The sequence below is a fragment of the Salvelinus fontinalis genome, chromosome 7, assembly GCF_029448725.1.
Source record: "Salvelinus fontinalis isolate EN_2023a chromosome 7, ASM2944872v1, whole genome shotgun sequence".
Lineage (NCBI taxonomy): Eukaryota > Metazoa > Chordata > Actinopteri > Salmoniformes > Salmonidae > Salvelinus > Salvelinus fontinalis.
This window is the reverse complement of record NC_074671.1, coordinates 45,930,727-45,958,491: the sequence shown is the minus strand read 5'-3', so window position 1 is coordinate 45,958,491 and position 27,765 is coordinate 45,930,727. Positions and strand designations below refer to the sequence as shown.

The 27,765-nt window shown below is 45.2% G+C and overlaps 1 protein-coding gene across 1 annotated transcript in view; it reads left to right on the top strand.

Annotated features, from left to right (window-relative positions):
* Nucleotides 1-27,765, top strand: part of LOC129859524 (alpha-1,6-mannosylglycoprotein 6-beta-N-acetylglucosaminyltransferase A-like) — a 110,044-nt gene that overhangs the window by 34,506 nt on the left and 47,773 nt on the right. The window contains exons 4-9 of the mRNA XM_055929386.1: nucleotides 11,677-11,753; nucleotides 13,975-14,064; nucleotides 17,596-17,667; nucleotides 19,223-19,384; nucleotides 20,854-21,023; nucleotides 24,956-25,090. Of these exons, the coding sequence (XP_055785361.1) occupies nucleotides 11,677-11,753; nucleotides 13,975-14,064; nucleotides 17,596-17,667; nucleotides 19,223-19,384; nucleotides 20,854-21,023; nucleotides 24,956-25,090 (706 nt within the window). The remainder of the gene's footprint in view (nucleotides 1-11,676; nucleotides 11,754-13,974; nucleotides 14,065-17,595; nucleotides 17,668-19,222; nucleotides 19,385-20,853; nucleotides 21,024-24,955; nucleotides 25,091-27,765) is intronic.

Here is a 27,765-nt window from a genome sequence, read left to right as displayed (position 1 = left end):
TATATATATACAGTGGGGAGAAAAAGTATTTGACACACTGTCAATTTTGCAGGTTTTCCTACTTACAAAGCATGTAGAGATCTGTAATTTTTATCATAGGTACACTTAAACTGTGAGAGACGGAATCTAAAACAAAAATCCAGAAAATCACATTGTATGATTTTTAAGTAATTCATTAGCATTTTATTGCATGACATAAGTATTTGATCACCTACCAACCAGTAAGAATTCTGTCTCTCACAGTCCTCTCCAGTCATTACCTGTATTAACTGCACCTGTTTGAACTCGTTACCTGTATAAAAGACACCTGTCCACACACTCAATCAAACAGACTCCAACCTCTCCACAATGGCCAAGACCAGAGAGCTGTGTAAGGACATCAGGGTTAAATTGTAGACCTGCACAAGGCTGGGATGGGTTACAGGACAATAGGCAAGCAGCTTGGTGAGAAGGCAACAACTGTTGGCGCAATTATTAGAAACTGGAAGAAGTTCAAGATGACGGTCAATCACCCTCGGTCTGGGGCTCCATGCAAGATCTCACCTCGTGGGGCATCAATGATCATGAGGAAGGTGAGGGATCAGCCCAGAACTACACGGCAGGACCTGGTCAATGACCTGAAGAGAGCTGGGACCACAGTCTCAAAGAAAACCATTAGTAACACACTACGCTGTCATGGATTAAAATCCTGCAGCGCACGCAAGGTGCCCCTGCTCAAGCCAGCGCATGTCCAGGCCCGTCTGAAGTTTGCCAATGACCATCTGGATGATCCAGAGGAGGAATGGGAGAAGGTCATGTAGTCTGATGAGACAAAAAATAGAGCTTTTTGGTCTAAACTCCACTCGCCGTGTTTGGAGGAAGAAGAAGAACACCATCCCAAGAACACCATCCCAAGAACACCATCCCAAGAACACCATCCCAACCGTGAAGCATGGAGGTGGAAACATCATTCTTTGGGGATGCTTTTCTGCAAAGGGGACAGGACGACTGCACCGTATTGAGGGGAGGATGGATGGGGCTATGTATCGCGAGATCTTGGCCAACAACCTCCTTCCCTCAGTAAGAGCATTGAAGATGGGTCGTGGCTGGGTCTTCCAGCATGACAACAACCCGAAACACACAGCCAGGACAACTAAGGAGTGGCTCCGTAAGAAGCATCTCAAGGTCCTGGAGTGGCCTACCCAGTCTCCAGACCTGAACCCAATAGAAAATCTTTGGAGGGAGCTGAAAGTCTGTATTGCCCAGCGACAGCCCCGAAACCTGAAGGATCTGGAGAAGGTCTGTATGGAGGAGTGGGCCAAAATCCCTGCTGCAGTGTGTGCAAACCTGGTCAAGAACTACAGGAAACATATGATCTCTGTAATTGCAAACAAAGGTTTCTGTACCAAATATTAAGCTCTGCTTTTCTGATGTATCAAATACTTATGTCATGCAATGTGATACAATGTGTTTTTCTGGATTTTTGTTTTAGATTCCGTCTCTCACAGTTGAAGTGTACCTATGATAAAAATTACAGACCTCTACATGCTTTGTAAGTAGGAAAACCTGCAAAATCGGCAGTGTATCCAATACTTGTTCTCCCCACTATATATATATATATATATAAAATCACATACACACACACACACACAGTTGAAGTCGGAAGTTTACATACACCTTAGCCAAATGCATTTAAACTCAGTTTTTCACAATTCCTGACATTTAATCCTCGTAAAAATTCCCTGTCTTAGGTCAGTTAGGATCACCATTTTATTTTAAGAATGTGAAATGAGAAATGAATGGTTTCTTTCAGCTTTTATTTCTTTCATCACATTCCCAGTGGGTCAGAAGTTTACACTCAATTAGTATTTTGTAGCATTGCCTTTAAATTGTTTAATTTGGGTCAAACGCTTCGGGTAGCCTTCCACAAGCTTCCCACAATAAGTTGGGTGAATTTTGACCCATTCTTCCTGACAGAGCTGGTGTAACGGAGTCAGGTTTGTAGGCCTCCTTCCTCGCACACACTTTTACAGTTCCTTAAGCCATTTTGCCACAACTTTGGAAGTATGCTTGGGATAATTGTCCATTTGGAAGATCCATTTGTGACCAAGCTTAAACTTCCTGACTGGTGTCTTGAGATGTTGCTTCAATATATCCACATAATTCTCCTCCCTCTTGATGCCATCTATTTTGTGAAGTGCACCAGACCCTCCTGCAGCAAAGCACCCCCACAACATGATGCTGCCACCCCCGTGCTTCACAGTGGGGATGGTGTTCTTCGGCTTGCAAGCATCCCCCATTTTCCTCCAAACATAACGATGGTCATTATGGCCAAACAGTTCGATTTTTGTTTCATCAGACCAGAGGACATTTCTCCAAAAAGTACAATCTTTCTCCCCATGTGCAGTCTGGCTTTTTTTATGGCAGTTTTGGAGCAGTGGCTTCTTCCTTGCTGAGTGGCCTTTCAGGTTATGTTGATATAGGACTTGTTTACTGTGGATATAGATACTTTTGTACCTGTTTCCTCCAGCATCTTCACAAGGTCTTTTGCTCTTCTGGGATTGATTTGCCCTTTTCGCACCAAAGTACGTTCACCTCTAGGAGACAGAACGCGTCTCCTTCCTGAGCGGTATGACGGCTGCGTGGTCCCATGGACTTTATAATTGCATACTATTGTTTGTGCAGATGAACGTGGTACCTTCAGGCATTTGGAAATTGCTGAACCAGACTCATGGAGGTCTACAATGTTTTTTCTGAGGTTTTTGCTGGTTTCTTTAGATTTTCCTATGATGTCAAGCAAAGAGGCACTGAGTTTGAAGGTAGGTCTTGAAATACATACACCTCCAATTGACTCAAATTATGTCAATTAGCCTATCAGAAGCTTCTAAAGCCGTGACATAATTTTCAGGAATTTTCCAAGCTGTTTAAAGGCACAGTCAACTTAGTATATGTAAACTTCTGACCCACTGGAATTGTGATACAGTGAATTATAAGTGAAATAATCTGTCTGTAAACAATTGTTGGAAAAAATGTTGTGTCATGCATGAAGTAGATGTCCTAACCGACTTGCCAAAACTATAGTTTGTTAACAAGAAATTTGTGGAGTGGTTGAAAAACGAGTTTTAGTGACTCCAACCTAAGTGTATGTAAACTTCCGACTTCAACTGTATATATTTATTTTTTGTTTGTTTTTTTACCAAAATACACTACATGACAAAGTATGTGGACACCTGCTCATTGAACATCTCATTGCAAAATCATGGGCATTAATATGGAGTTGGTCCCCCTTTTGCTGCTATAACAGCCTCCAGTCTTCTGGGAAGACATTCCACTAGATGTTGGAACATTGCTGCCGAGACTTGCTTCCATTCAGCCACAAGCATTAGTGAAGTTGGGCACTGATGTTGGCAATTAGGCCTGGCTCGCAGTCGCCGTTCCAATTAATCCCAAAGGTGTCCAGTGGGGTTGAGGTCAGGGCTCTTTGCAGGCCAGTCAAGTTCTTCCACACTGATCTCGACAAACCATTTCTGTGTGGACCTTTCTTTGTGCACGGGGGCATTGTCATGTTGAAACAGGACAGGGCCTTCCCCAAACTGTTCCACAAAGTTTGATGCGTTGAATTGTCTGGAATGTCATTGTATGTTGTAGTGTTAACATTTCCCTTCACTGGAACTAAGGGACCTAGCCCGAACCATGGAAAAACAGCCCAGACCATTATTCCTACTCCACCAATCTTTACAGTAGGCACTATGCATTCGGGCAGGTAGGGTTCTCCTGGCATCCGCCAAACCCAGATTCTGCCACATGGTGAAGCGTGATTCATCACTCCAGAGAACGGCGTTTCCACTGCTCCAATGGCGGCGAGCTTTACACCACTCCAGCCGACACTTGGCATTGCGCATGGTGATCTTAGGCTTGGCTTGTGTGGGGCTGCTCATGAAGCTCCCGACGAACAGTCAGCAACGGGTGTGGCAGAAATAGCTGAATCCACTACTTTTGTATATATAGTGTATCACAGAGGAGACAAACATGTCCACCTGCATTTTTAAGGTTACCGTTGTAGTGTAGACTTAAGTCCTGTTTGTGCCTTTGAGATTGATTCTGACTAGTAGAAGCGTTTTCTTCTCTTTCCTAGTAGTTGAAACTCCAACATAGAAAAACAACCTAGCTTGTGAACAAAACAATGTAAATAGCCAAGAAACACAAGGACAAAGTCTCACTTCAGCATTTAGTTTCAAGTAAATTAGACAGACTTTTATGGCTGTGCGCAGTGCTTCAAAAAATGTATATTTCACTCAACACCCCAGCCAGGCGGTGTTGTAGTGCAAAGTAAAGTAAGCTGTATAGGATTCGTAGTTCTTTGACTTTTTGCGATTAATTTACCAGCTATGAAACGAAAAGGCAGAAATACTTTGAAAACAGCTACTGCAGCATTTATTTGACTATAAATGTGATAATTCTTGACTATTTGTATTCACAAATGCGAGTGAAATGCTTGCCCTGACCACCCGTCAATGCCAAAATCTACCCGCAGGTGGATGGTGTTAATTTTAGGCCCTGTTAACCATTAGTGGAAGAAATTCAGCATCTAGGGGCAACTTTAACCCACACAGCACATTGAAGCCCTTTGAATGAAAATTGAAAATCAAATCAAATTTTATTTGTCACATGCGCTGAATACAACAGGTGTAGACGTTACTGTGAAATGCTTACTTACAAGCTCTTAACCAACAATGCAGTTCAAGAAATATAGTTAAGAAAAAAGTAAAAGATAAAATAAAAAGTAACACAATAAAATAACAAAAACAAGGATATATACTGGGGGTGCCGGTACAGAGTCAATGTTATTCAAAGCCCTGTCCCTGACTACCTGAATTCTCAGAAATGTTACCCTCACAATGGATTCTTCCCACTGTTGCGGCTTTGACTCATTAGTAAATATTACATAGCTCTTCTTAATTAATTTGAAACCGGGGAACATTAGTCATGCTTGGGAGATGATGAGATGATAAATCAAGGCTTTTGGCTGCCACAGGCACTCTGGGAACTGTTGTTATTTACCCTGCTGTGAGACTGAAGTTCTGGGCCTGGTTTCCCAAAATTATCTTAAGCCTAAGTTAATCGTTAGAACCATTGAGCTCAAGGCTAAGTTAATCGTTAGAACCATTGAGGTCACTGAACTTAGCCTTAAGATGCTTTTGGGAAACCGAGCCCTGGTGAGAGCCTGTAGCCGAGAACGGACGGACGGACGGACGGACGGACGGACACACACACACACACACATACACACATACATACATACATACATACATACATACATACTAGGACAGGCATGTTGTTATGTTCTTACACTGTTGTGAAATCCTGTAGAGAATAAAGACTGTTCTGGATGACTTCTCCAGACTAGAGTCAACCAACAGCAGCCACGCTGGCAGCTTCACTCTATGTATGTCTGTGTGTATTTTTCCTCCCTGGAAAATCACCCCTGATTATGGTCATCATCCAGCTTCTCCGCTTCCACAACATCCCCTCAAAGTCCACACAGCCTTATTTCTGTGGAATTCCACTTTTTTTCCCCCTCCCCTCCTCACCCCTAAACCTAACTCTTACCTTAAACCCCAAAAACCTTAACCCACACACACACACACACACACACACACACACACACACACACACACACACACACACACACACACACACACACACACACACACACACACACACACACACACACACACACACACACACACACACACACAGACACACACACAGACACAGACACAGACACACACACACAGAGCCCCTCTCCTTCTGTCACCCCACTGAGAGCCTATAGCTGTTCTGTGGCTGAGAGGGCACTCTCCATTAGCTGCCTCCTGCTTAATTGATGAGGTGTTCAAAGATGTCTTCGCTTGTCACTCGCAGGGAAAAGTACACCCAAAGTTGGCCGAAGCTGTGGTCTTGATGGAACAGAAGCGGTGAGAGAGATGCAAAGCGCGGAAAATATATTTTTTATATCTTGCCATTATGGAGTTGAACCATGGTTGAGTCTGAAATGGCACCATATTTCCTTTATAGTGCACTACTATTGACCAGGGCCCTTAGGCCTCTGGTCATAAGTAGTGCACTATATAGTGAAAAGGGCACCCCATGTATCTCTCCCACTCTGTAACGGCACCTTTCATTGTTGAGTGGATTCCATGATGCTTCTTCCTTACGTAATGCGTCCAGAAAGCTAAAATGTCGGAAGGTGGGTGATGATGAGCGCAGGACTGTGAGGAAAGGATTGAGTTTGAAGGGGGGGGCTGAGGAAGAGGAGAGGGTGTAACTTGAGCCTGATGTATTTAGTCCAAAGTCCATTTCGGGTTAACCCAAGCTAAACCTTGGTTTAGCTTAATGATCAACTCAGAGAAGCAAAATGACAATGGAGAGAAAATGCCTCCTTCCTCTTTCCACCTTGGATATACAACACTACTACTGCTAGTAGCTGCCTTCTTTTCTGATTTAGGCTTGTAAAATTCCAGAATCGTATTTTGTGATTGTCTGGATCTTATATGATCTATTAACAGTTCCATCTGGATTTCGAGCAAGGGTATAATGGAATGAATTTTTGCAACTCTAGTCTGATCGGATGACAGTTTGTACTGGCAAACCATAGAACTCCTCCTCAAAGATCTCCAGTAGTACTCTGTCATTGAGTTGCACCTTCATGTTTCCTTCATTCAGTGGAAGTGGTCTTACGCAATGCTGCTAAATGTGTCATCTCTCCATCATCACCGCCTTAGTTCTCTCTACCTGTCAAGTAGAGGTTTGGTTAGGCTCTCGGAGGGCTTATCGGCACGAATTATCAGAAGATTGCAGATGACACAACAGTGGCCTGATCACCGACAACGATGTGACAGCCTATAGGGAGGAGGTCAGAGACCTGGCCGGGTGGTGCCAGAATAACAACCTATCCCTCAATGTAACCAAGACTAAGGAGATGATTGTGGACTACAGGAAAATGAGGACCGAGCACGCCCCCATTCTCATCGACGGGGCTGTAGTGGAGCAGGTTGAGAGCTTCAAGTTCCTTGGTGTCCACATCATCAACAAACTAGAATGGTCCAAACACACCAAGACAGTCGTGAAGAGGGCACGACAAAGCCTAATCCCCCTAAGGAGACTGAAAAGATTTGGCATGGGTCCTCAGATCCTCAAAAGGTTCTACAGCTGCACCATCGAGAGCATCCTGACTGTTTGCATCACTGCCTGGAACGGCAAATGCTCGGCCTCCGACCGCAAGGCACTACAGAGGGTAGTGTGTACGGCACAGTACATCACTGGGGCTAAGCTGCCTACACAAGGCGGTGTCAGAGGAAGGCCCTAAAAATTGTCAAAGACCCCAGCCACCCCAGTCATAGACTGTTCTCTCTACTACCACATGGCAAGCGGTACCGGAGTGCCAAGTCTAGGACAAAAAGGCTTCTCAACAGTTTTTAGCCCAAGCCATAAGAATCCTGAACAGGAAATCAAATGGCTACACGGACTATTTGCATTGTGTGCCCCCCCCCCCCCCAACCCCTATTTTACGCTGCTGCTACTCTCTGTTTATCATGTATGCATAGTCACTTTAACTATACATTCATGTACATACTACCTCAATTGGCCCGACCAACCAGTGCTCCCGCACAATGGCTAACTAGGCTATCTGCATTGTGTCCCGCCACCCACCACCCGCCAACCCCTCTTTTACGCTGCTGCTAGTCTTTGTTCATCATATATGCATAGTCACTTTAACCATATCTACATACTACCTCAATCAACCCGACTAACCGGTACCTGTATGTAGCCTCGCTACTGTTATAGCCTCGCTACTGTTATTTTTCACTGTCTTTTTACTGTTATTTTTTATCTTTACTTTCCTATTGTTCACCTAATACCTTTTTTGCACTATTGGTTAGAGTCTGTAAGTAAGCATTTCACTGTAAGGTCTACACCGGTTGTGTTCGGCGCACGTGACAAATAAACTTTGATTTGATTGGCTTTGCTTGACGACAGCCTTCATTTCCTCTTCGTGCAGGCTGGGGAGCTTGCTCTATCTGCTATTTTGACAGACTTCCTTTGCATAGTTACGTTTCTTGCACAACGGTCCTGCTTTGAGTCACGTGTATGTTGTTGTTGACCTCACACTGGGGTTTTATACCAACATACTAGGAGAACGGATTCAAAGGACATTTCCTCACAGACTACCTACCCCCATGTCTTTGTCCATCTGCATGCGCATGTGGGTGCATGTGTGTGTTTATTTACTCAGAGACGGGTAGCTCTGCTGGTACGTTCAGACACAGCCCTGTAATACCGTGTGCGTGTTCCACAGAGTACTATTATGCAAGCGTTGCAGTTGCCGTGACCACAGTGCAGTATGTCAATCTAAATCTTAAACATCGTTGTGCGGTTCATCAGACTAAAGATGCTTATTGGGCTTTAAGGTGCTCTGTGAAGAAGGCACAGCATGTGGAGAGATCTCTTGTTAGGTTTAAATACCACCTCCCTGACATTTGATTATAATGCGGCTATATTTAGCCTGCCACTTGGCGACAGGCAGCTCTTTCTGCTTGATTAAAGCAGCAGCAACTTAAGAAGCCATGTTTTGGCTCTGACACTCTGGCTGGTAAGATCTCAGCCAGTCTCAGCTCATATCAGCTGGTCTCATCTCGTCTTGTCCAGAGGAGGAGGGAGACGTGTGTGTGTGGACAAAGGCTGATGGGCTCAGCATGAGGTCCGCTACTCTCCCCTTCGTCCAGTGCGAGGCCTTTGTTCGACCGGCAATGATAGAAAATACTTCAATAATAATCTGTCTGCCTCCCCCTATTGTTCTCTTGCTTCTGTTGCCCCGGGAAACCGTGGCTAAACCAGAGGCCCTTTCGTCTCAGGCTAGCCGTCTCATGACCACATGACCGTTGTCCATATCTGCATTTATTTCAGTCATATTGATACCCTGGTCTCTTTTACAAATTTGCACTTTAGAATGCAGAAATACACGCATCAAATACGAAATGCAATCAATAAATAGGTGCATGCAAAAACGCATAGCCTGCAGTGTCACACACACTGGCTCAGGCGTTGCATTGTGCATGTTGGATTCCATTGCAGTTGGACTGCGCAGAATCACTGCTAGGGCTTACTCATTATGTGATGATTGATTCAGCGCCTCCTTCAAACTAATCCCCTCAAACACGCTGATTGACTGTCTCATCTCGTTCAAAGGCTTCTTTTAGCAGATAATGACTGAAACAGGAGAGAGCAGCTTCAAAGGCATCTTTAGGTGTTTGGACCCGCTGGAAGTTGGTGAATAGCAGTGAAAGTCCCTCTTCTTATTTGGTTCTCATTGGTGTAGGTTGAAGTATCCGCTAGATGCTGATCTCGGGTCAGTTTGGCATTTACCTCACTATGCTTAATGTTAAGTTTGAGGGAGGGAAGCTCATCCTAGATCTGTACCTAGGTGGAACTTCACCCCAGAGCGTTCTCATTTGTCTATCACCATTGTTTACTGCATCCACCCCTATGCTGTGTGTTATATATTGTGTAGTCATTGCGAGTATGAAAACAACAAGGCTATTAAAATAGACGAGAGGGCAGCGTCGCAGCATGAGCTCTTTACATCGAGGGTTATTAAGCCAAAGCGCTGTGTGCATTAAACAAATTTTAATCAGTGTTTTTTTTTTTTTTCCTGGAGTAGAGATAACATTCTGTTATCAGCATGAGATCCCCTCAGTAACAGATACACACAAACACACTCCTGACGTGGTCGTATAGAATAGCTTTGCGTGCAGCGATCACGTGACATTCTGTTCATTAGAATTCTGATACATTTTCTTCTCTCTCACTGAAATCTCTTTGTTTCTTAGTGAATGCTACTCGGTGCAGAAGGAAGAATAGAGTTTTAGTCTAATCTTTAGCCCAAACATGTCAGAACTCAGAGTTTGGGGCGAGCCGGCCTTGAAGGTTTTGTAATGAATCTGGGACTGATCAATCGCTATAGAACAAAGTGATGCATTGTGTAATGTTTGGCTCTGTACAAGCCTTTTGGATGCAAGATTTTGTCACTGTCTGCGTCTTTGTTATTGGCAAGCTCACCATGGGTCGCAAATGGTAAAAAGCCTGCCTCTTGGTTTCTATCCATTCTTTGCAAATGCTTTGATTCTTACTTCAGAACAAATGATCACAGAACAGGTAGTGACTGTTAAGAGATTTTTAACAGGAACCTTGGGATTTTTGTCCAAAACAAATAGTCTGCAAAGGTTCTCTTATTGTTATCGAATTTGTTTAAATGCCAGTGCTGATACCGGTAATTCACTCATGGCCAAGCCACAGACCCAATGGCAATATCCTCTTGTCAGTCCAAGCTAAGTTTCCCTCGGACTGTGAGAGAGTATCAGCCTTGAACTGATGACGGGGCAATCTGGTCCACCTCTCAGACAGGCCAGTCATTAAAGAGATACTTCTGGATTTTGGCAATGAGGCCCTAGATGCTAGTAGATACCCATAGACTTCCAGTCATTGTGCTATTGTTAGTTAGCATTGGCTCGAGAAACTGCCTCGAACTTCCTTCATACTGGACACAGATGGTATCCACAAGTTAATCTGTCTCTGTCTCCCAAAGTATCCCTTTAAGGTTACCTTCACACCGGTTGTTTCGTCTGGCCACGTCTCTCTCTCATCTCTCTTCTCTCTCTCTCTCCCCCACTATTCCTGTCCTCTCTCCAATCCTCCCTTCATGATGACAGCCTTTCAGACAGCCCCCTGAGAAAATAGAGCCCTGTCTGAGCCTCATCACCACCTCTGTCATGTAACAGCCATTTCTGAATGGGACACCTTCTCCCAACCCTGGTGTCTTCATCCTCACAGGAATACGAGGGTAACATTTGTTGTTTTTGTGAAATCTAGAGAAACAAACAGTTGAAAAAGGGCAACCCTATTTCCTACATATGGAATAGCACCCAATCATTTTTGGACAAAAAACGATTGAAATGAGTCAACTTTTATTTATGGGAGATGCCATCACATTTTATTTTTTGCAGTGTGACTGTTCCCAGCACCCCATTCCATTGAAGCCTCTTAGTAGCCCTGGCATATCTAAACTCCACACGTCTATTGTCGGTGTGAGGCGAGCTTATCTGAACCTGCGTCAGTCTGCTGTGTCAGGTATGGAAATCACACCACCGTATGCTCGGGCCAGGGGAACAGCATAGCCTCATTGGCATTGTGTATCTGTTGCGGATGGATGGATGGATGGTACCATGTGGTCACACAAGTTACGTTACCTGTGCTCATGCTATTGGGAGAGAGCACACATTACATGCATACATATGTTGTTTCAATTCTGGGCCATGTTCAGTCTCTTCAAAATACCACCACCTTGCTGAGGATACATGGAATTACAGACGCAGTGAAGTCATTGGTTGTTCGTAGCTTTTGGATATGTAAACCCAAAGTGTGTGTGTATTTTTGATGTGTCATACGCATACATGCCTGAGGCAGTGTGTATGTGCACAGGAGTGTGTTCATTCATGCGTGTGTATTGATCTCTCCGTGTCGTCTTTTTTATGTCAATTCCACACCTGCATGGTTTTCTCCCAACGCTGGTGCCTGACCTTATTGATCCCCTCCTCATCTCGGCTTTTCTCTCCCTATCTCTCTCCTCTCTTTCCGCAGATCTGCTGAACGGCGCTCAGGAGAAATGTGAGCTTCCCCCCATGGACGGCTTCCCTCACTGTGAGGGCAAAGTCAAGGTGAGCGAGACGCACGCACGCTCGCACCCACCCAATCACACGCACCCAAGCGCACACACACACGCACCCAAGCACACACACACGAACCCAAGCACACACACACACGCACCCAAACACACACACACGCACCCAAACACACACACACACACACGCACCCAAACACACACACACACGCACCCAAGCACACACACACACGCACCCAAGCACACACACACACGCACCCAAACACACACACACACGCACCCAAACACACACACCCAAGCGCACACACACACGCACCCAAGCACACACACACGAACCCAAGCACACACACACACGCACCCAAACACACACACACACACACACACGCACCCAAACACACACACACACACACGCACCCAAACACACACACACACACACGCACCCAAACACACACACACACACACGCACCCAAACACACACACACACACACGCACCCAAACACACACACACACGCACCCAAGCACACACACACACGCACCCAAACACACACACACACGCACCCAAACAAACACACACACACACACCCAAGCACACACACACACGCACCCAAGCACACACACACGCACATACACACGCACCCAAGCACATACACACGCACCCAAGCACATACACACGCACCCAAGCACATACACACGCACCCAAGCGCGCGCACACACACACACACACACACACACACACACACACACACACACACACACACACACACACACACACACACACACACACACACACACACACACACACACACACACACACACACACACACACACACACACACAACCACCAGCAGTAATCACAGCACTCCAGCCCCAGGCCGGAGTCTGCCCGGGGCAGATACCGTCATATCATAAAGGCCATCTGCTCTGCGCGCTGCTCCCAAGCCTCCACTGGCACCAAAGAAAGGCCGATCACCATTTAAAAGAGCCAAAACAGGGCTCAAACAGGCTCCATAGCGGAAACAGATGAGTTGTTTTGTCCTATTTAGCCTCCATTTGTCTCAAATGTCTATCTCCTTTCTCTTTTTTTATGGGATTATTTCAACCACATTACATCTCAAGTGTTTTATTAAGGTTAAATCAGAATGCAGCTTTTCAATGTATTCTGTTTGCGCGTGGGCTAAATGTTTCTGCTGATAAAACTGTCGGCTAGTAAAATAACTTCAGACAGTTTATTTAATTTCTCGGGCGCTTTTATGGGGTATGGTGGAAATCCCAGCTGTCACAGTGCTATATAATACTGTACATGGTACAAACTTCCTTCTGGCAACCTTTTCCATCCTGTTATTGTGCTCTGATGGATGGAATAATTATTATTTGAAAAATCTTTCAGAAGGTTTTTAGCAGGAACAAAAGACAAATTGAAGACTTCTTGCTCCTTCCCGATTACAATATACTTCGGAATTCATAAACCCCTGTAGAATACCTTTAAGTCAATTAGCTGCAAATTATGTTTTCAGCTGCCTTGTGTGACTCATTCCAGGGGATTTACTTGGGTGGCTGTCAATCTCAGTGGAATTAGTTTGGGCATTCTCATATAAACCTTCATCCACTCTGCATAGCCTAGTCATTGAAAAACAATGGGATGGAAATCCGATTTTAAAAATCCGATGGAAATTGCAGCGATGGAAAGAGGTAGGCTACGTCCCATATGGCAGCCTATTCTCTATGTAGTGCACTACTTTTGACAAGGGCCCATAATGAATAGGGTGTCATTTGAGACTCATGTGTCAGCCTTAATGTGTCAGTGTTGGAGTGGAACACCATTATTCCTAACCCAGAATGTGTAAGTCATTGCCATATTCCCCCGTAGCCTTGGCCAAGGCCCCACTCTGCTCCTTCACTGGGCTTCAGCAGACTGTTTTGCACATCTCCATCTGTGATCATCTGAAAACACTGTATTTTGCGGTTGAGTCTCGAAAAAACATCAGCCCATTGAACAAAAACACTTTTTCACTTTCAATGCTGTTGACACTTTGCCCAGAGTCACATTTTTGTCACTGTGTCTTTGCTTATATTGCCTGGTTCTTTTTCTTGGATTGATGAGTCCTCACACACAAACACACACACAGACTTGGGTCTGGTCATATAGCTCAGAGCTTCTAGACATGGGATGGGAGGACTGGCCAAGGCATGTGGATTGATAGGCTATACTGGTACCTATTGTGTTCAGTCCTGATCAAGTCTCTCCTCCTCTTCCACAGTGGATGAAGGACATGTGGCGGTCAGACTCATGCTACACCAACTACGGCGTGGACGGCTCCACCTGCTCCTTCTTCATATATCTCAGCGAGGTGAGTGAGTGTGTGTGTGTGTCTGTCTGTGTGTGTGTCCTTGGTTGTTCATTTATGTTTGTTATGGTTTGATCTACTCGTTGACATTCAGTGTTAACAGCCTGGGGGACGTGGAACTCCCCAGCTCTTTACGTATTCATCCACTGTATCTCCACGCGCCCTTGACGACTGAACTACACTGCTCAAAAAAATAAAGGGAACACTTAGACAACACAATGTAACTCCAAGTCAATCACACTTCTGTGAAATCAAACTGTCCACCTAGGAAGCAACACTGATTGACAATAAATTTCACATGCTGTTGTGCAAATGGAATAGACAACAGGTGGAAATTATAGGCAATTAGCAAGACACCCCCAATAAAGGAGTGGTTCTGCAGGTGGTGACCACAGACCACTTCTCAGTTCCTATGCTTCCTGGCTGATGTTTTGGTCACTTTTGAATGCTGGCTGTGCTTTCACTCTAGTGGTAGCATGAGACGGAGTCTACAACCCACACAAGTGGCTCAGGTAGTGCAGCTCATCCAGGATGGCACATCAATGCGAGCTGTGGCAAGAAGGTTTGCTGTGTCTGTCAGCGTAGTGTCCAGAGCATGGAGGCGCTACCAGGAGACAGGCCAGTACATCAGGAGACGTGGAGGAGGCCGTAGGAGGGCAACAACCCAGCAGCAGGACCGCTACCTCCGCCTTTGTGCAAGGAGGAGCACTGCCAGGGCCCTGCAAAATGACCTCCAGCAGGCCACAAATGTGCATGTGTCTGCTCAAACGGTCAGAAACGGACTCCATGAGGGTGGTATGAGGGCCCGACGTCCACAGGTGGGGGTTGTGCTTACAGCCCAACACCGTGCAGGACGTTTGGCATTTGCCAGAGAACACCAAGATTGGCAAATTCGCCACTGGGGCCCTGTGCTCTTCACAGATGAAAGCAGGTTCACACTGAGCACATGAGCACATGTGACAGAGTCTGGAGACGCCGTGGAGAACGTTCTGCTGCCTGCAACATCCTCCAGCATGACCGGTTTGGCGGTGGGTCAGTCATGGTGTGGGGTGGCCGCACAGCCCTCCATGTGCTCGCCAGAGGTAGCCTGACTGCCATTAGGTACCGAGATGAGATCCTCAGACCCCTTGTGAGACCATATGCTGGTGCGGTAGGCCCTGGGTTCCTCCTAATGCAAGACAATGCTAGACCTCATGTGGCTGGAGTGTGTCAGCAGTTCCTGCAAGAGGAAGGCATTGATGCTATGGACTGGCCCGCCCGTTCCCCAGACCTGAATCCAATTGAGCACATCTGGGACATCATGTCTCGCTCCATCCACCAACGCCACGTTGCACCACAGACTGTCCAGGAGTTGGCGGATGCTTTAGTCCTGGTCTGGGAGGAGATCCCTCAGGAGACCATCCGCCACCTCATCAGGAGCATGCCCAGGCATTGTAGGGAGGTCATACAGGCACGTGGAGGCCACACACACTACTGAGCCTCATTTTAACTTGTTTTAAGGACATTACATCAAAGTTGGATCAGCCTGTAGTGTGGTTTTCCACTTTAATTTTGAGTGTGACTCCAAATCCAGACCTCCATGGGTTGATACATTTGATTTCCATTGATAATTCTTGTGTGATTTTGTTGTCAGCACATTCAACTATGTAAAGAAAAAAGTATTTAATAAGAATATTTCATTCATTCAGATCTAGGATGTGTTATTTTAGTGTTCCCATTATTTTTTTGAGCGGTGTATTTACTTGTGAGTCATTTTTTCCTAGGCGTTAATATGGAAACATGTACTGTAGCTTTCTGATGACCTTAGTGAGTAGGGTACGTACATGCAAACACCACACTTGAGATTTAAAGCCCATTTATACCGTAGCATTCACAAATAAGGTTTGTCCTTTGGTGGTCAATGAGAAGCTCATTGCTAAGTAGCAATGACTGAACTGAAGTTTGTTTTAATCAAACTCAAGTCCCTGACTCTTTATGCTGATTATTCTTGGTCAGATATGGGAGCTGGTCAGATATGGTAGCTGGTCAGATATGGGAGCTGGTCAGATATGGGAGCTTATAAATGTTGTATCGGTTGAGATCAGTGCTTGGGGGAAGAACCGTGCAATGTCATGCTTGGGGGAAGAACCGTGCAATGTCATGCTTGGGGGAAGAACCGTGCAATGTCATTTTACTCTACTGAAAAAAACCTGTTGGGAAAGACATGCACTAAATTCATTAAAGGAAAACTCCACCCCAAACCTATATTCTGGTATTTGTTTCATTAGTCAAGATCAAGATATATAATCAAGATATATAACTTTCATAAAAAGCCAGTATGATGCATTTTGCATCATGGTGCAACACTCAGCATCATATGACACGAAATGCATAACACCGGCTGTATTTCTGTATTTTTTAAAGTTTATATATCTTGAGAACTTGATTGCTGACATATAAAACATTTTGGGACTGTGTGTGTGTGAGTGGAATTTTCCTTTAAGGGAGAGAGGGTGGCTGTGTACCAAATATCATCCTATTCCCTATTTAGTACACCACTTTTGACTAGGGCCCATAGGGAACCCTTAGGTATGCAGCCAGTGAGAAGTCTGAGCAGTGAGACAGTTCTCTATCACCGAGCATTTTACTGCACTCAAGTCAGTATGACCTGCTTTCACCATGGCGATATGCATGTATTTCCATATAGTATCAGCTTTGTTCTTTCTCTCTCTGCCTCTCTCACGCGTTCTGTCTGGCACTCACGCACGCAATGCACCCTCCTCAGAGTGAGGAGGCATTTGGGATGTAGCCTAATTTCCCATGCTCAGAGTGGACAGCCAGACGGATGGCCCCAACGTTGGGGCTGTCACAGCTAAAACCCCAGCCTCCATTTTAAGGGCCAGTTGATGTGTATCAGGGTTCCACTGGTTGCCTCACTGGCTCAGTTAGTGAATGAGGTTGATTGAGGCTTGATTGATTGATTAAGAGTTTATCCAAATGGCACCCTATCCCCAATGTAGTGAACTACTTTTGGCCAGAGCCCTACACCCTATCAGGTAGACCCCCCCCCCCCCCCCCCCCCCAAAAAATAGTGCACTATATAGGGAATAGGATGTCATTACAGTACATGACTATCTCTGTATCTGCACACAACAGTGAGGCTGGTCCCACTGTAGCTAGTTGATGCATCAACCCCCCCCCCCCCCAGAACCTCTGAAGTGAGAACAAAGCGAGCCAGGCCTCTGTCAGCATGACATCTGCTTTCACTGAAATAATTACCTGCCTAATGAGTGCCTGATTTGCCATCTAGGCTGCATCCCAAATGTTACCCTATTTCCTATATAGTCACATCTGGTCATAAGTAGTGCACTTTATAGAGAAGAGGGTGCCATTTTGGACACAACCCTAGTGTCCTTTCCTCCCTCCCTCGACCCTGTGTCCTCTCCTCTCTCTCCTCTTCGTTGGCAGAGTTCACAGGCCCCATATGAATCACTCTGTCACATTTTCCATCTCAGTTCCTTCTGATGTTATGTTCTGATGTTAATGTCATTTTAGGTGGAGAACTGGTGCCCGCGCCTACCGTGGAGAACCAAGACATTGAATGAGGAGGCCGACCGGAGGGGCCAGGTGAGTGTCTGAACTGAAGGGCTTTCCACACTGCCAAGCCGAGACAAACTGAGTATAGTTGCTGGAAAGGACAACAGGAAAATAAAATATTACAGCCAACACAGTTTGGTTCAGGTTGACACCATGTGAAAATGACAATGTGATAAGAGAATATCTTAAAACACAGTAGTGAAAAGGGCATAAGTGCCAGTCTCTGCACCTGCTGAAAGACCAACAGCCTGGCCAGTCCTTTTCACTCTCACCCCTCTGGGGACTGGCCAGACAGAATACCAGGCCTGAAGACAAATTCCAAGACACGAGGGCATTGAATTGCTTTTATAATGTTACGACATCATGTGCTCTTTAGAAATGACCTCTTCCGCTTGTCTTTTAGCTCAAATGGTATCGACTAATGCATAAGCAATGTTAGTGCACATAGGCTAACACACACACACACACTGTCTGAAGAGTAGAGTCACTCCAGTGATTCCGCTAGTAACTGACTATAGAGCGGGAGAGGATTTATACCATGATGCCTGTCGCCATGCCAATGGGCACTGGCTCAAATCTCCCTACAGGGCCGTCTGAGCTCAGAGCTCCGGGCGTGGCTCGTCGTTATTGGCTTTAAATATTACTCTGCTCCCGGTTATGGATAATGCGATAAGTCCAAATTGAATACTCTTTGCCCCCCTTTGGATATGTCAACATGAGTGATCCTTTTGTCTTTGAGATCACCGTTGATGGTGGTTGTGATTTTTTTGTTGTTGACCAGGGCCCATACTCTATGGTCAAAAGTAGTGCACTATATAGGGAATAGGATGCCATTTGGGACACTGCCCCCAGAACTTCTCTTTCTCTCCCAGTGATTTCCTGTCCTGATGAGGGATCGTAATACACTGCCAGAGCGTTGTTAGTGCGTTGTTTCCCCAGCTTTAGCAGCTGTTAATGGCAGGCAGGGCTGCATCTTAACCAAGCCGGCTTTCTTAAATATTGACCCGAGAGAAGCTGAGAAATGTGTAGATTGCTATCATTGCATTCCAGCATTCAATGAGGAGCCATATGTCTTTGTAATGCAAATAGCGCCTGGCAGAACTTGGCACTTTGTAGCTTAAGTGTTTTAAGTTGATGAGAATCCTCTTTATATCCTGTATGTTGTGACCGATCCCTTCAAGTGAATCGATGGATTTCGATACCAATGTGCGTGTTGGAGATTGACAGTATTACAGAATCACTGATCTACAAATGACCTCAAACCCTACATAACTCATTATGTAATGAAGATTAGCGATTCTCTGTCTCTTTGCTCAAACTGATCACGACAAACACAATTGGGCGTGCTCGTTTGTCATCGTCCTGTGCCCCAGGTGGGTGGAGATTTCACTTTAGTCTAAAATGTGCACACTCCGCCCACCTGGGGCTTCTGCCGATCCAAAACAAAAGTGCCTACTGACTGTATACCTACCCCCTTTCAGATGCTAACATTCTCCTTCTATAGGGTAAACCTTGAAAGAGGTTAATGGGTTAAACCATAACGCCTAAAGAGTAGGAGTGTCTAAATTGTGTTGTATCTTCCTAGACGGAGATCCGGACGAGCTTCGAGGAGCTATATCGGGTCATGTCTCGGCGAGAAGAGTTCCGCTGGATGATGCTCCGGATCAAGCGCATGGAAGACCCCTGGATCAACGCCATCCGCGCCCTGGCTGCCAAGCAGAACCTGGCCAAGCGCAAGAGGAAGAAGGTAGGACACGGACACACTCACAAACACGTACTCATGTGCACGCACGCACACACATACTCATGCAAGCTTGCACTTACACACTTGCACGCACGCACTCACACAAACACACCTCCGAAAATATATTATCTACTTGGACAAGAGAACAGAATCAGCCCATGCCTTTCTGAACTGAGAAATTTTAAACACGGAAAGTCCATTGTGTTCTGGGTAGCTACCTGGCCCCAACGATTAATAATAGAGGTTTCAGTTCCCTAGTGATCTTCAGGACTTCAGGATCTTCAGAATTCACCTCCACCTCCTCTTTCTGACTATACGGCTTCGAACAGTATGGATATGACATATGGTGAGAGCCCTACTCCCTCTAGTTAGAGTGGAACAAAGTCTCTTGCACCTGAAACTCCAATTCTTCACTTTGTTCCAGAAGTGATTGGTGTAAGCATTGGCTTGAGTGAGCAAGACTACGCTTTGGGAAAAGTGTGGGGAATCGGGACTCAGCCCAACCTCTATCATGCCAAATCCTCAGAGCAGGAACAAATAAGCCTGATCCCAGATCTCTTTGTGCTGTTTTGCCAACTTGGAGCCAACTTGGCAAGACTGCACAAACAGATATTTTTATATATTACAGTCATAATCCTATCTCTACCCATGAATTCCTGAACAATTTTTAAAATTGAACCTTTATTTAACTAAGCAAGTCAGTTAAGAACAAATTCTTATTTACAATGACGGCCTACCAAAAGGCAAAAGGCTTCCTACGGGGGCCTGGGATTATTTTTTTTTTTTATAAATATAGGACAAAATGCAATGCACCTTAGTGATTGTGGTTCCGTCCCAAATTGCACCCTGTCCCCTACATAGTTTATTATGGTAACTGGTCAAAAGTAGTGCACTATATAAGGAATAGGGTGCTGTTTGGGATGCATTATTGTGGCTGGCTAACACAGCAGCTGAAAGTGTGTTGAGATGTCCATAGAAAGCACAGAACATTTTAATGTTGGATTCTCTCCTGTGTCTGTGTGTTCCCTGGTGAATAGAAGGAGACTTGTGCGCTCTGATGTTAATAATGATACGTCTTCTGTGGAGTGCATCTTTGACATACATTCTGCTACGTTTGAATAGGGAAAATGCCTTATTGCATTTTTCCAACCCATTGAATGACGTTTGGATTACTTCAAGAACTAAAGACGCACACCCAGATGGTTGGCGATGTGCCCAACATACTTGAAAAAGAAAACAGAAAGTTGCACACTATATTACACCCAGTGATTTTATTGGGTTCCAGTAATAGTGTATGAATTTTTTATATGTTGATAATATCCCATTCCCATAAATATTTGTATTGATAGCCCCGTTGGGAATCAAACTCTCATCCCTGTCATTGCTAGTGCCATGCTCTAACCAACTGAGCCACAATGAGAAACAGTAGATTTAAACTGAACTGACACTCTATACCCCTCTATCTCCATCAGATCCTGGTGCACCTGGGCCTGTTGACCAAGGAGTCGGGCTTCAAGATTGCAGAGAACGCCTTCAGTGGGGGCCCCCTGGGGGAGCTGTTGCAATGGAGTGACCTCATCACCACCCTCTACCTGCTGGGCCACGACGTACGCATCTCCGCCTCCCTAGCCGAGCTCAAAGAGTGAGTCTGTTGAGTGTGTGTGTGTGTGCACCCCTCGGACACATCTGGGTTGTGTTCAGTGCGGAGTACCGTAGCAAACGGTTAAAATGTTTTCCAACGTAAAATTATAAAGAGTGTTTCTTATTGAACAATTCTAGGATCATAATGAATAAGATCATATGGACAGGTTGGGACTTCATCCTAGATCATCAGCACTCCTACTCTGAGACGCTTTATGGATACAGGCCCAGGACTACCCTGTCCATGTAGTCTTATTCATTGTGCTCTAAAAGGCGAAACTGATCCTAAATCAGCAGCACTCCTACTCTGAGATGCTTGATACATACAGCGCCAGGTATTACCTCCCCAAGGTCACCTATGGAATGAGCAGAAGTATAACTTCACAATACAGCTAAAGCTAGTGCAACGTGAGGTGGTTGCAACCCACCTGCAAAAACTTCCACATGTTCTTTGTGTACTCTAGTCCTGCTTTGTTAGGTAAAACCTGTCTTATATTACTTCCTACTTGAATAATCAAATCAAACTTTATTTGCCACATGCGCGGAATACAACAACTGTAGACTTTACCGTGAAATGCTTACTTACAAGCCCTTAACCAACAGTGCAGTTCAAGAAGAAGAAAATATTTACCAAGTAGGCTAAAATAAAAAGTAACACAACAAGAATAACTATAACGAGGCTAAATACAGGGCGCTCCGGTACCGCTTGCCGTGTGGTAGCAGAGAAAACAGTCTATAACTTGAGTGACTGGAGTCTCTGACTATTTAATGGGCTTTCCTCTGACACCACCTATTATATAGGTCCTGGATGGCAGGAAGCTTGACCCCAGTGATGTACTGGGCCGTTCACACTACCCTCTGTAGCGCCTTACGGTCAGATGCCGAGCAGTTGCCATACCAGGCGGTGATGGAACCGGTCAGGATGCTCTCGATGGTGCAGCTGTAGAACCTTTTGAGTATTCTGGGGGCCCATGCCAAATCTTTTCAGTCTCCTGAGGGGGAAAAGGTTTTGTTGTGCCCTCTTCACGACTGTCTTGGTATGTTTGGACCATGATAGTTTGTTGGTGATGTGGACACCAAGGAACTTGAAGCTCACAACCTGCTCCACTACAGCCCCGTCGATGTTAATGGGGGCCTGTTCGGCCCGCCTTTTCCTGTAGTCCACGATCAGCTCCTTTGTCTTGCTCACATTGAGGGAGAGGTTGTTGTCCTGGCACAATACTGCCAGTTCTCTGACCTCCCTATAGGCCGTTCCATCATTGTTGGTGATCAGGCCTACCGCTGTTGTGTCTTCAGCAGCAGCAGGTAGCCTAGTGGTTAGAGCGTTGGGCCAGTAACCCAAAGGTTGCTCGTTCGAATCCTCGAGCTGACAAGGTAAATATTTGCCATTCTGCCCCTGAACAAGGCAGTTAACCCACTGTTCCTAGGCCATCATTGTCAATAAGAATTTGTTCTTAACTGACTTGTCTAGTTAAATAAAGGTTAAAAAAAACAAAAACACGTGATGACGGTGTTTGAGTCATGTTTGGCCACACAGTCGTGGGTGAACAGGGAATACAGGAGGGGACTAAGTACACACCCCTGAGGGGCCCCAGTGTTAAGGATCAGCGTGGCAGACGTGTTGTTGCCTACTCTTACCACCTAGGGGTGGCCCGTCAAGAAGTCCAGGATCCAGTTGCAGAGGGAGGCGTTTAGTCCCAGAGTCCTTAGCTTAGTGATGAGCTTCGTGGGCACTATGGTTTTGAATGCTGAGCTGTAGTCGATGAACAGCATTCTCACATAGGTGTTCTTTTTGCCCAGGTGAGAAAGGGCGGTGTGGAGTGCAATTGAGATTGCTTCATCTGTTGGGGCAGTATGCGAATTGGAGTGGGTCTAGGGTGTCCGGGAGGATGCTGTTGATGTAAGCCATGACCAGCCTTTCAAAGCACTTCATGGCTACCGATGTGAGTGCCACGGGGCGGTAAACATTTAGGCCGGTTACCTTCGCTTCCTTGGGCACAGGGACTATGGTGGTCTGCTTGAAACATGTAGGTATTACAGACTCGGTCAGGGAGAGGTTGAAAACACTTGACAGTTGGTCCGCGCATGCTTTGAGTACACGTCCTTGTAACCTGTCTGGCCCTGCGGGTTTGTGAATGTTGACCTGTTTAAAGGTTTTATTCACATCGGCAACCGAGAGCGTTATCACACAGTCATCCAGAACAGCTGGTGCTCTCGTGCATGCTCCAGTGTTGCTTGCCTCAAAGCGAGCATTAAAGGCATTTAGCTCGTCTGGTAGGCTCGCGTCACTGGGCAGCTCGCATCTGGGTTTCCCTTTGTAGTGCGTAATAGGTTTCAAGCCCTGCCACATCCGACGAGCGTCAGAGCCAGTGTAGTAGGATTCAATCTTAATCCTGTATTGACGCTTTGCCTGTTTGATGTTTTGTCTGAGGGCATAGCGGGATTTCTTATAAGCGTCCGGATTAGTGTAATGCTCCTTGCGGATGTTGCCTGTAATCCATACGTACAGTCACTGTGGGGACGACGTCATCAATGCACTTATTGATGAAGCCGATGACTGAGGTGGTGTATTCCTCAATGCCATTGGATGAATTCCAGTCTGTGCTAGCAAAACAGTCCTGTAGTGTAGCATCCGCGTCATCTGAACACTTACATATTGAGCGAGTCACTGGTACTTCCTGCTTTAGTTTTTGCTTGTAAGCAGTTATCAGGAGGATAGAATTGTGGTCCAATTTGCCAAATGGAGGGTGGGGGAGAGCTTTGTATGCATCTCTCTGTGTGGAGTAAAGGTGGTCTAGGATTTTTTTTTCTTCCTGGTTGCACATGCTGGTAAACATTTGGTAAAACTGATTTAAGTTTGCCTGCGTTAAAGTCCCCGGCCACTAGGAGCGCCGCTTCTGTGTGATCATTTTCTTCTTTGCTTATGGCCTTAAAGAGTTGGTTGAGAGCGGTCTTAGTGCCAGTTTCGCTTTGTGGTGGTAAATAGACGGCTACAAATAAATCAGATGAGAACTCTCTTGGTAGATAGTGTGGTCGACAGTTTCATAAGGTACTCTACCTCAGGCGAGCAATACCTCGAGACTTCTTTAATATTAGACATCGCGCACCAGCTGTTATTGACAAAAAGACACCAGAGGTAGCGTCTCTGTTCTGCCGTTGCATGGAAAATCCCGTCAGCTCTATATTGTGAGTTTTTACTTTCAGCCACGTCTTGGTGAAACAACATAAGATGTTACAGTTTTTAATGTCCCGTTGGTAGGATAATCTTAATCGTAGGTCATCACTTTTATTTTCTAACGATTACACGTTAGCAAGGAGAATGTAAAGCATTGGGAGTTTACTCGCTCGCCTCCGGATTCTCAGAAGGATCCCCGATCTACGTCCCCTTTTCTGGCGTCTTTTCTTCACGCAAAAGGCGTGGATCTGGGCCTGTTCCAGTGAAAGCAGGATATCCTTCTTGTCGGACTCATTAAAGGAAAACGAGTCCTTTTCTTCCAGTCCGCGGTGAGTAATCGATTTTCTGATGCCCAGAAGTTATTTTCGGCCGTAAGAGACGGTAGCAGTAACATTATGTACGCAATACGTTTTTTTTTTTTTTAAGTTACGCCAAAAAAATAACAAGATTGCACAATTTTTGGGGAGAATGTAAAACGTCAGCCATGTTCTTCGGCGCCAGTTGTTTAATAAGAGGGTTTACTATGTGTAAACAATCCATAGCTTTCTTCTCTTTGTTTGTTGTGTGTTTACATGTTGTTGTTGCTCTCTTTTTGTAATATATTACAATACAACGTTATTGTCCATGTTACAGTGAATTTAAAACGGTTCTGAACCCCAGAGCCCTGGTCAAAAGTAGTGAACTATATAGAGGAATATGGTGCCATTTCAGATATACCCTGTGGGTCCTAATTAAGCCCACTCCCTCTCCTCGTGCAGGATCATGAGGAGAGTGATGGGGAACAAGTCCAGCTGCCCCACCCAGGGGGACAAGGTGGTGGAGCTCATCTACATTGACATTGTGGGCCTGACCCAGTTCAAGAAGACACTGGGGCCCTCTTGGGTCCACTATCAGTAAGTATTCCATATCTTCAACTCTGTGTGTGTGTGTGTGTGTGTGTGTGTGTGTGTGTGTGTGTGTGTGTGTGTGTGTGTGTGTGTGTGTGTGTGTGTGTGTGTGTGTGTGTGTGTGTGTGTGTGTGTGTGTGTAATAGTATTTATACACACCCATGTCATCCATAAGTTATGGGCTGGGATGTGTGATGTTTTCTTTTTTTTTTAAATTTTATTTAACCTTTATTTAACTAGACAAGTCAGTTAAGAACACATTTTTATTTACAATGACGGCCTAACCCGGCCAAACCCTAGCCCGGAAGACGCTGGGCCAATTGTGCGCCGCCCTATGGGACTCACAATCACGGCCGGTTGTGATACAGCCTGGAATCTAACCAGGGTCTGTAGTGATGCCTCTAGCACTGAGATGCAGTACCTTAGACTGCTGCGCCACTCGGGAGCATGTGTGATGTTGTTAATTTAGTTAGATGGATATCTATCTGAGTCGTCATAAAATGTCTTAGTTCAAATATGAACATCCTAGTTTTTGTATCCAATGAGTTTCCTAGTATCCTCATTTACGTCTGTGTCACATGATGAGGTCTCTTTGGAATCCGCATCCTCCTTGCTGCTTTGACTAATTGGGAAGTGGTAACAGTGTCAGGCTCTTTGTCTGTGTCCCTCTGAGTCTCCCGAGGCTGTGTCCCTCCCTGTAGGATGCCAAGCATTGCTGTGGCACGTTGTCAGAGTGTTCGCCCAATGCTCATTTACTGATTGGAGAGCAACGGAGAGAGGATGGCGGGGTTAAAAGAGGCCTATTTCTTGCAGCTCATTTGATACCTGGTGGGGTAGCTATTCAGGTACAAAGATCCAGGCACAGAGGGGGGGGACCAGATGTGATTTACACACTCATTAGCATCTGAATGAGAAGGCTGAAACCCAGGCTGGATTTACATTTTAGTAGATGCTCTTATCCAGAGAAACTTACAGTAGTGGGTACATACATTTTCATACTTTTTTCTCATACTGGTCCCTTGTGGGGATTGGACCCACAACCCTGGCATTGCAAGCGCCATGCTCTACCAATTGAGTCACACGGGACCCCAGATCAGATTCGGGGGGCCATGCAGATTTTTTTCAAGCTAACAAAAGTCTTCAGGTCTCATGCAAGGTTGCTCATCAAGCAAGCTCACTATCATGAGAACCACCTCTGTTTCAGTGGCTGTCATCAAACTGTTCTCTCTCACTGGGCTGAAATTGCATTATGTCTGAGCTCAATCGTTTGACGTCATGTAGGTAGGCCGTTTCCAGGGGAACATCAGATCAAGGTCTTAACTCTTAATGGAGCAGTGGTCATGGTTGTGTCTGCTTTCTGCCCTCTCTCTATTGTGCGTGTGTGCGCGTTTGTGTGCGTGTGTGTGTGCCCGCCCGCGCGTTTGCTCCACTGATAGGACTTTCTGAACTGGCGCCTTGTGGGTATTGTTCCTCTGATGTAGCCCATCGGTGTGGTTGGAGGTTGTTACGAGAACCGCCTTGTGAGAACAACAAGTCAGGTTCGCTAATAGCCTCAAGATTTCCTTTCTCGTGTCAACACTTTTTGTTGGTTTTGGGTTTGCATCCTGTTTCATCTTGCTCTGAGGAAATTGACTGGGACTGCATCCCAAACGGCTCTCTATTCCCTATAATATGCATTTGTTTTGACCAAGGCCCCTGGTCAAAAGTAATGCGCTATTTAGGGAATAGGGAGCCGTTTGGGACACAGACTCAACCTTTTTACAGACGGTGTGGTCGTAATGCAGGATCCAGCTGGCCTTTTCATGAGTGCATTGATTAATTCCTCGTTATACATATTGGTGAAGACATTTACATTTGGCCACTTCATTCCGTGTTGATTTTGTGATGTGCACTTCCTGGAAGGTTATAAGATGCCACTGTTTTACTGTAACTTCAGACAAAACTTCTGTTGAATGTGCATTTTAGATTTTTAAGCTGACGAGTCACGTCGTGGAACTGTTTTGGTCTCGCCCATAGTTATCTAATCCTGTCTTGTTTATGTTCTTCTTACATATGTCCTCTCCTTCCTCCTCCTTGTCTATCCAGCTCTTTACCTCCCCACTTAAAGTGATGCTCCAGAACTTTTGTATAATTTCAGCCAGTTGTTTTGAAAGTGGTGCTCACGAGCCAAAACGGGTCCCTATTTTTTTGGGTGTACTACATCATCCAATTGTGTACTATGTGATTCATTACGTATGATATGTTATTTTTTGCAATTCCTATAATATGTTACAAATCCAATTCGTACATGTTACAAATTTGTCGTGCTTAAGATCCTGGACTGCATCATTAAGTGTATTTCATTTTCCAGCCTCTCCAGAACAGCTTCTAATATAGAACAATTCTACATTAATGTGGATGCTACCATGATTACGGATAGTCCTGAATGAATCATGAATAATGATGAGTGAGAAAGTTACAGACGCACAAATATCATACCCCCAAGACATTCTAACCTCTCACCATTACAATAACAGAGGAGGTTAGCATTTTTGGGGGAGTATGATATTTATGCGTCTTAATTTTTCCACTCATCATTATTCAAGATTCGTTCAGGACTATCCGTAATCATCGTAACATCCACATTAATGTAGAAGTGTTCAGAAACATATTATATTCTTATTTACAATAAAAGTGACTCC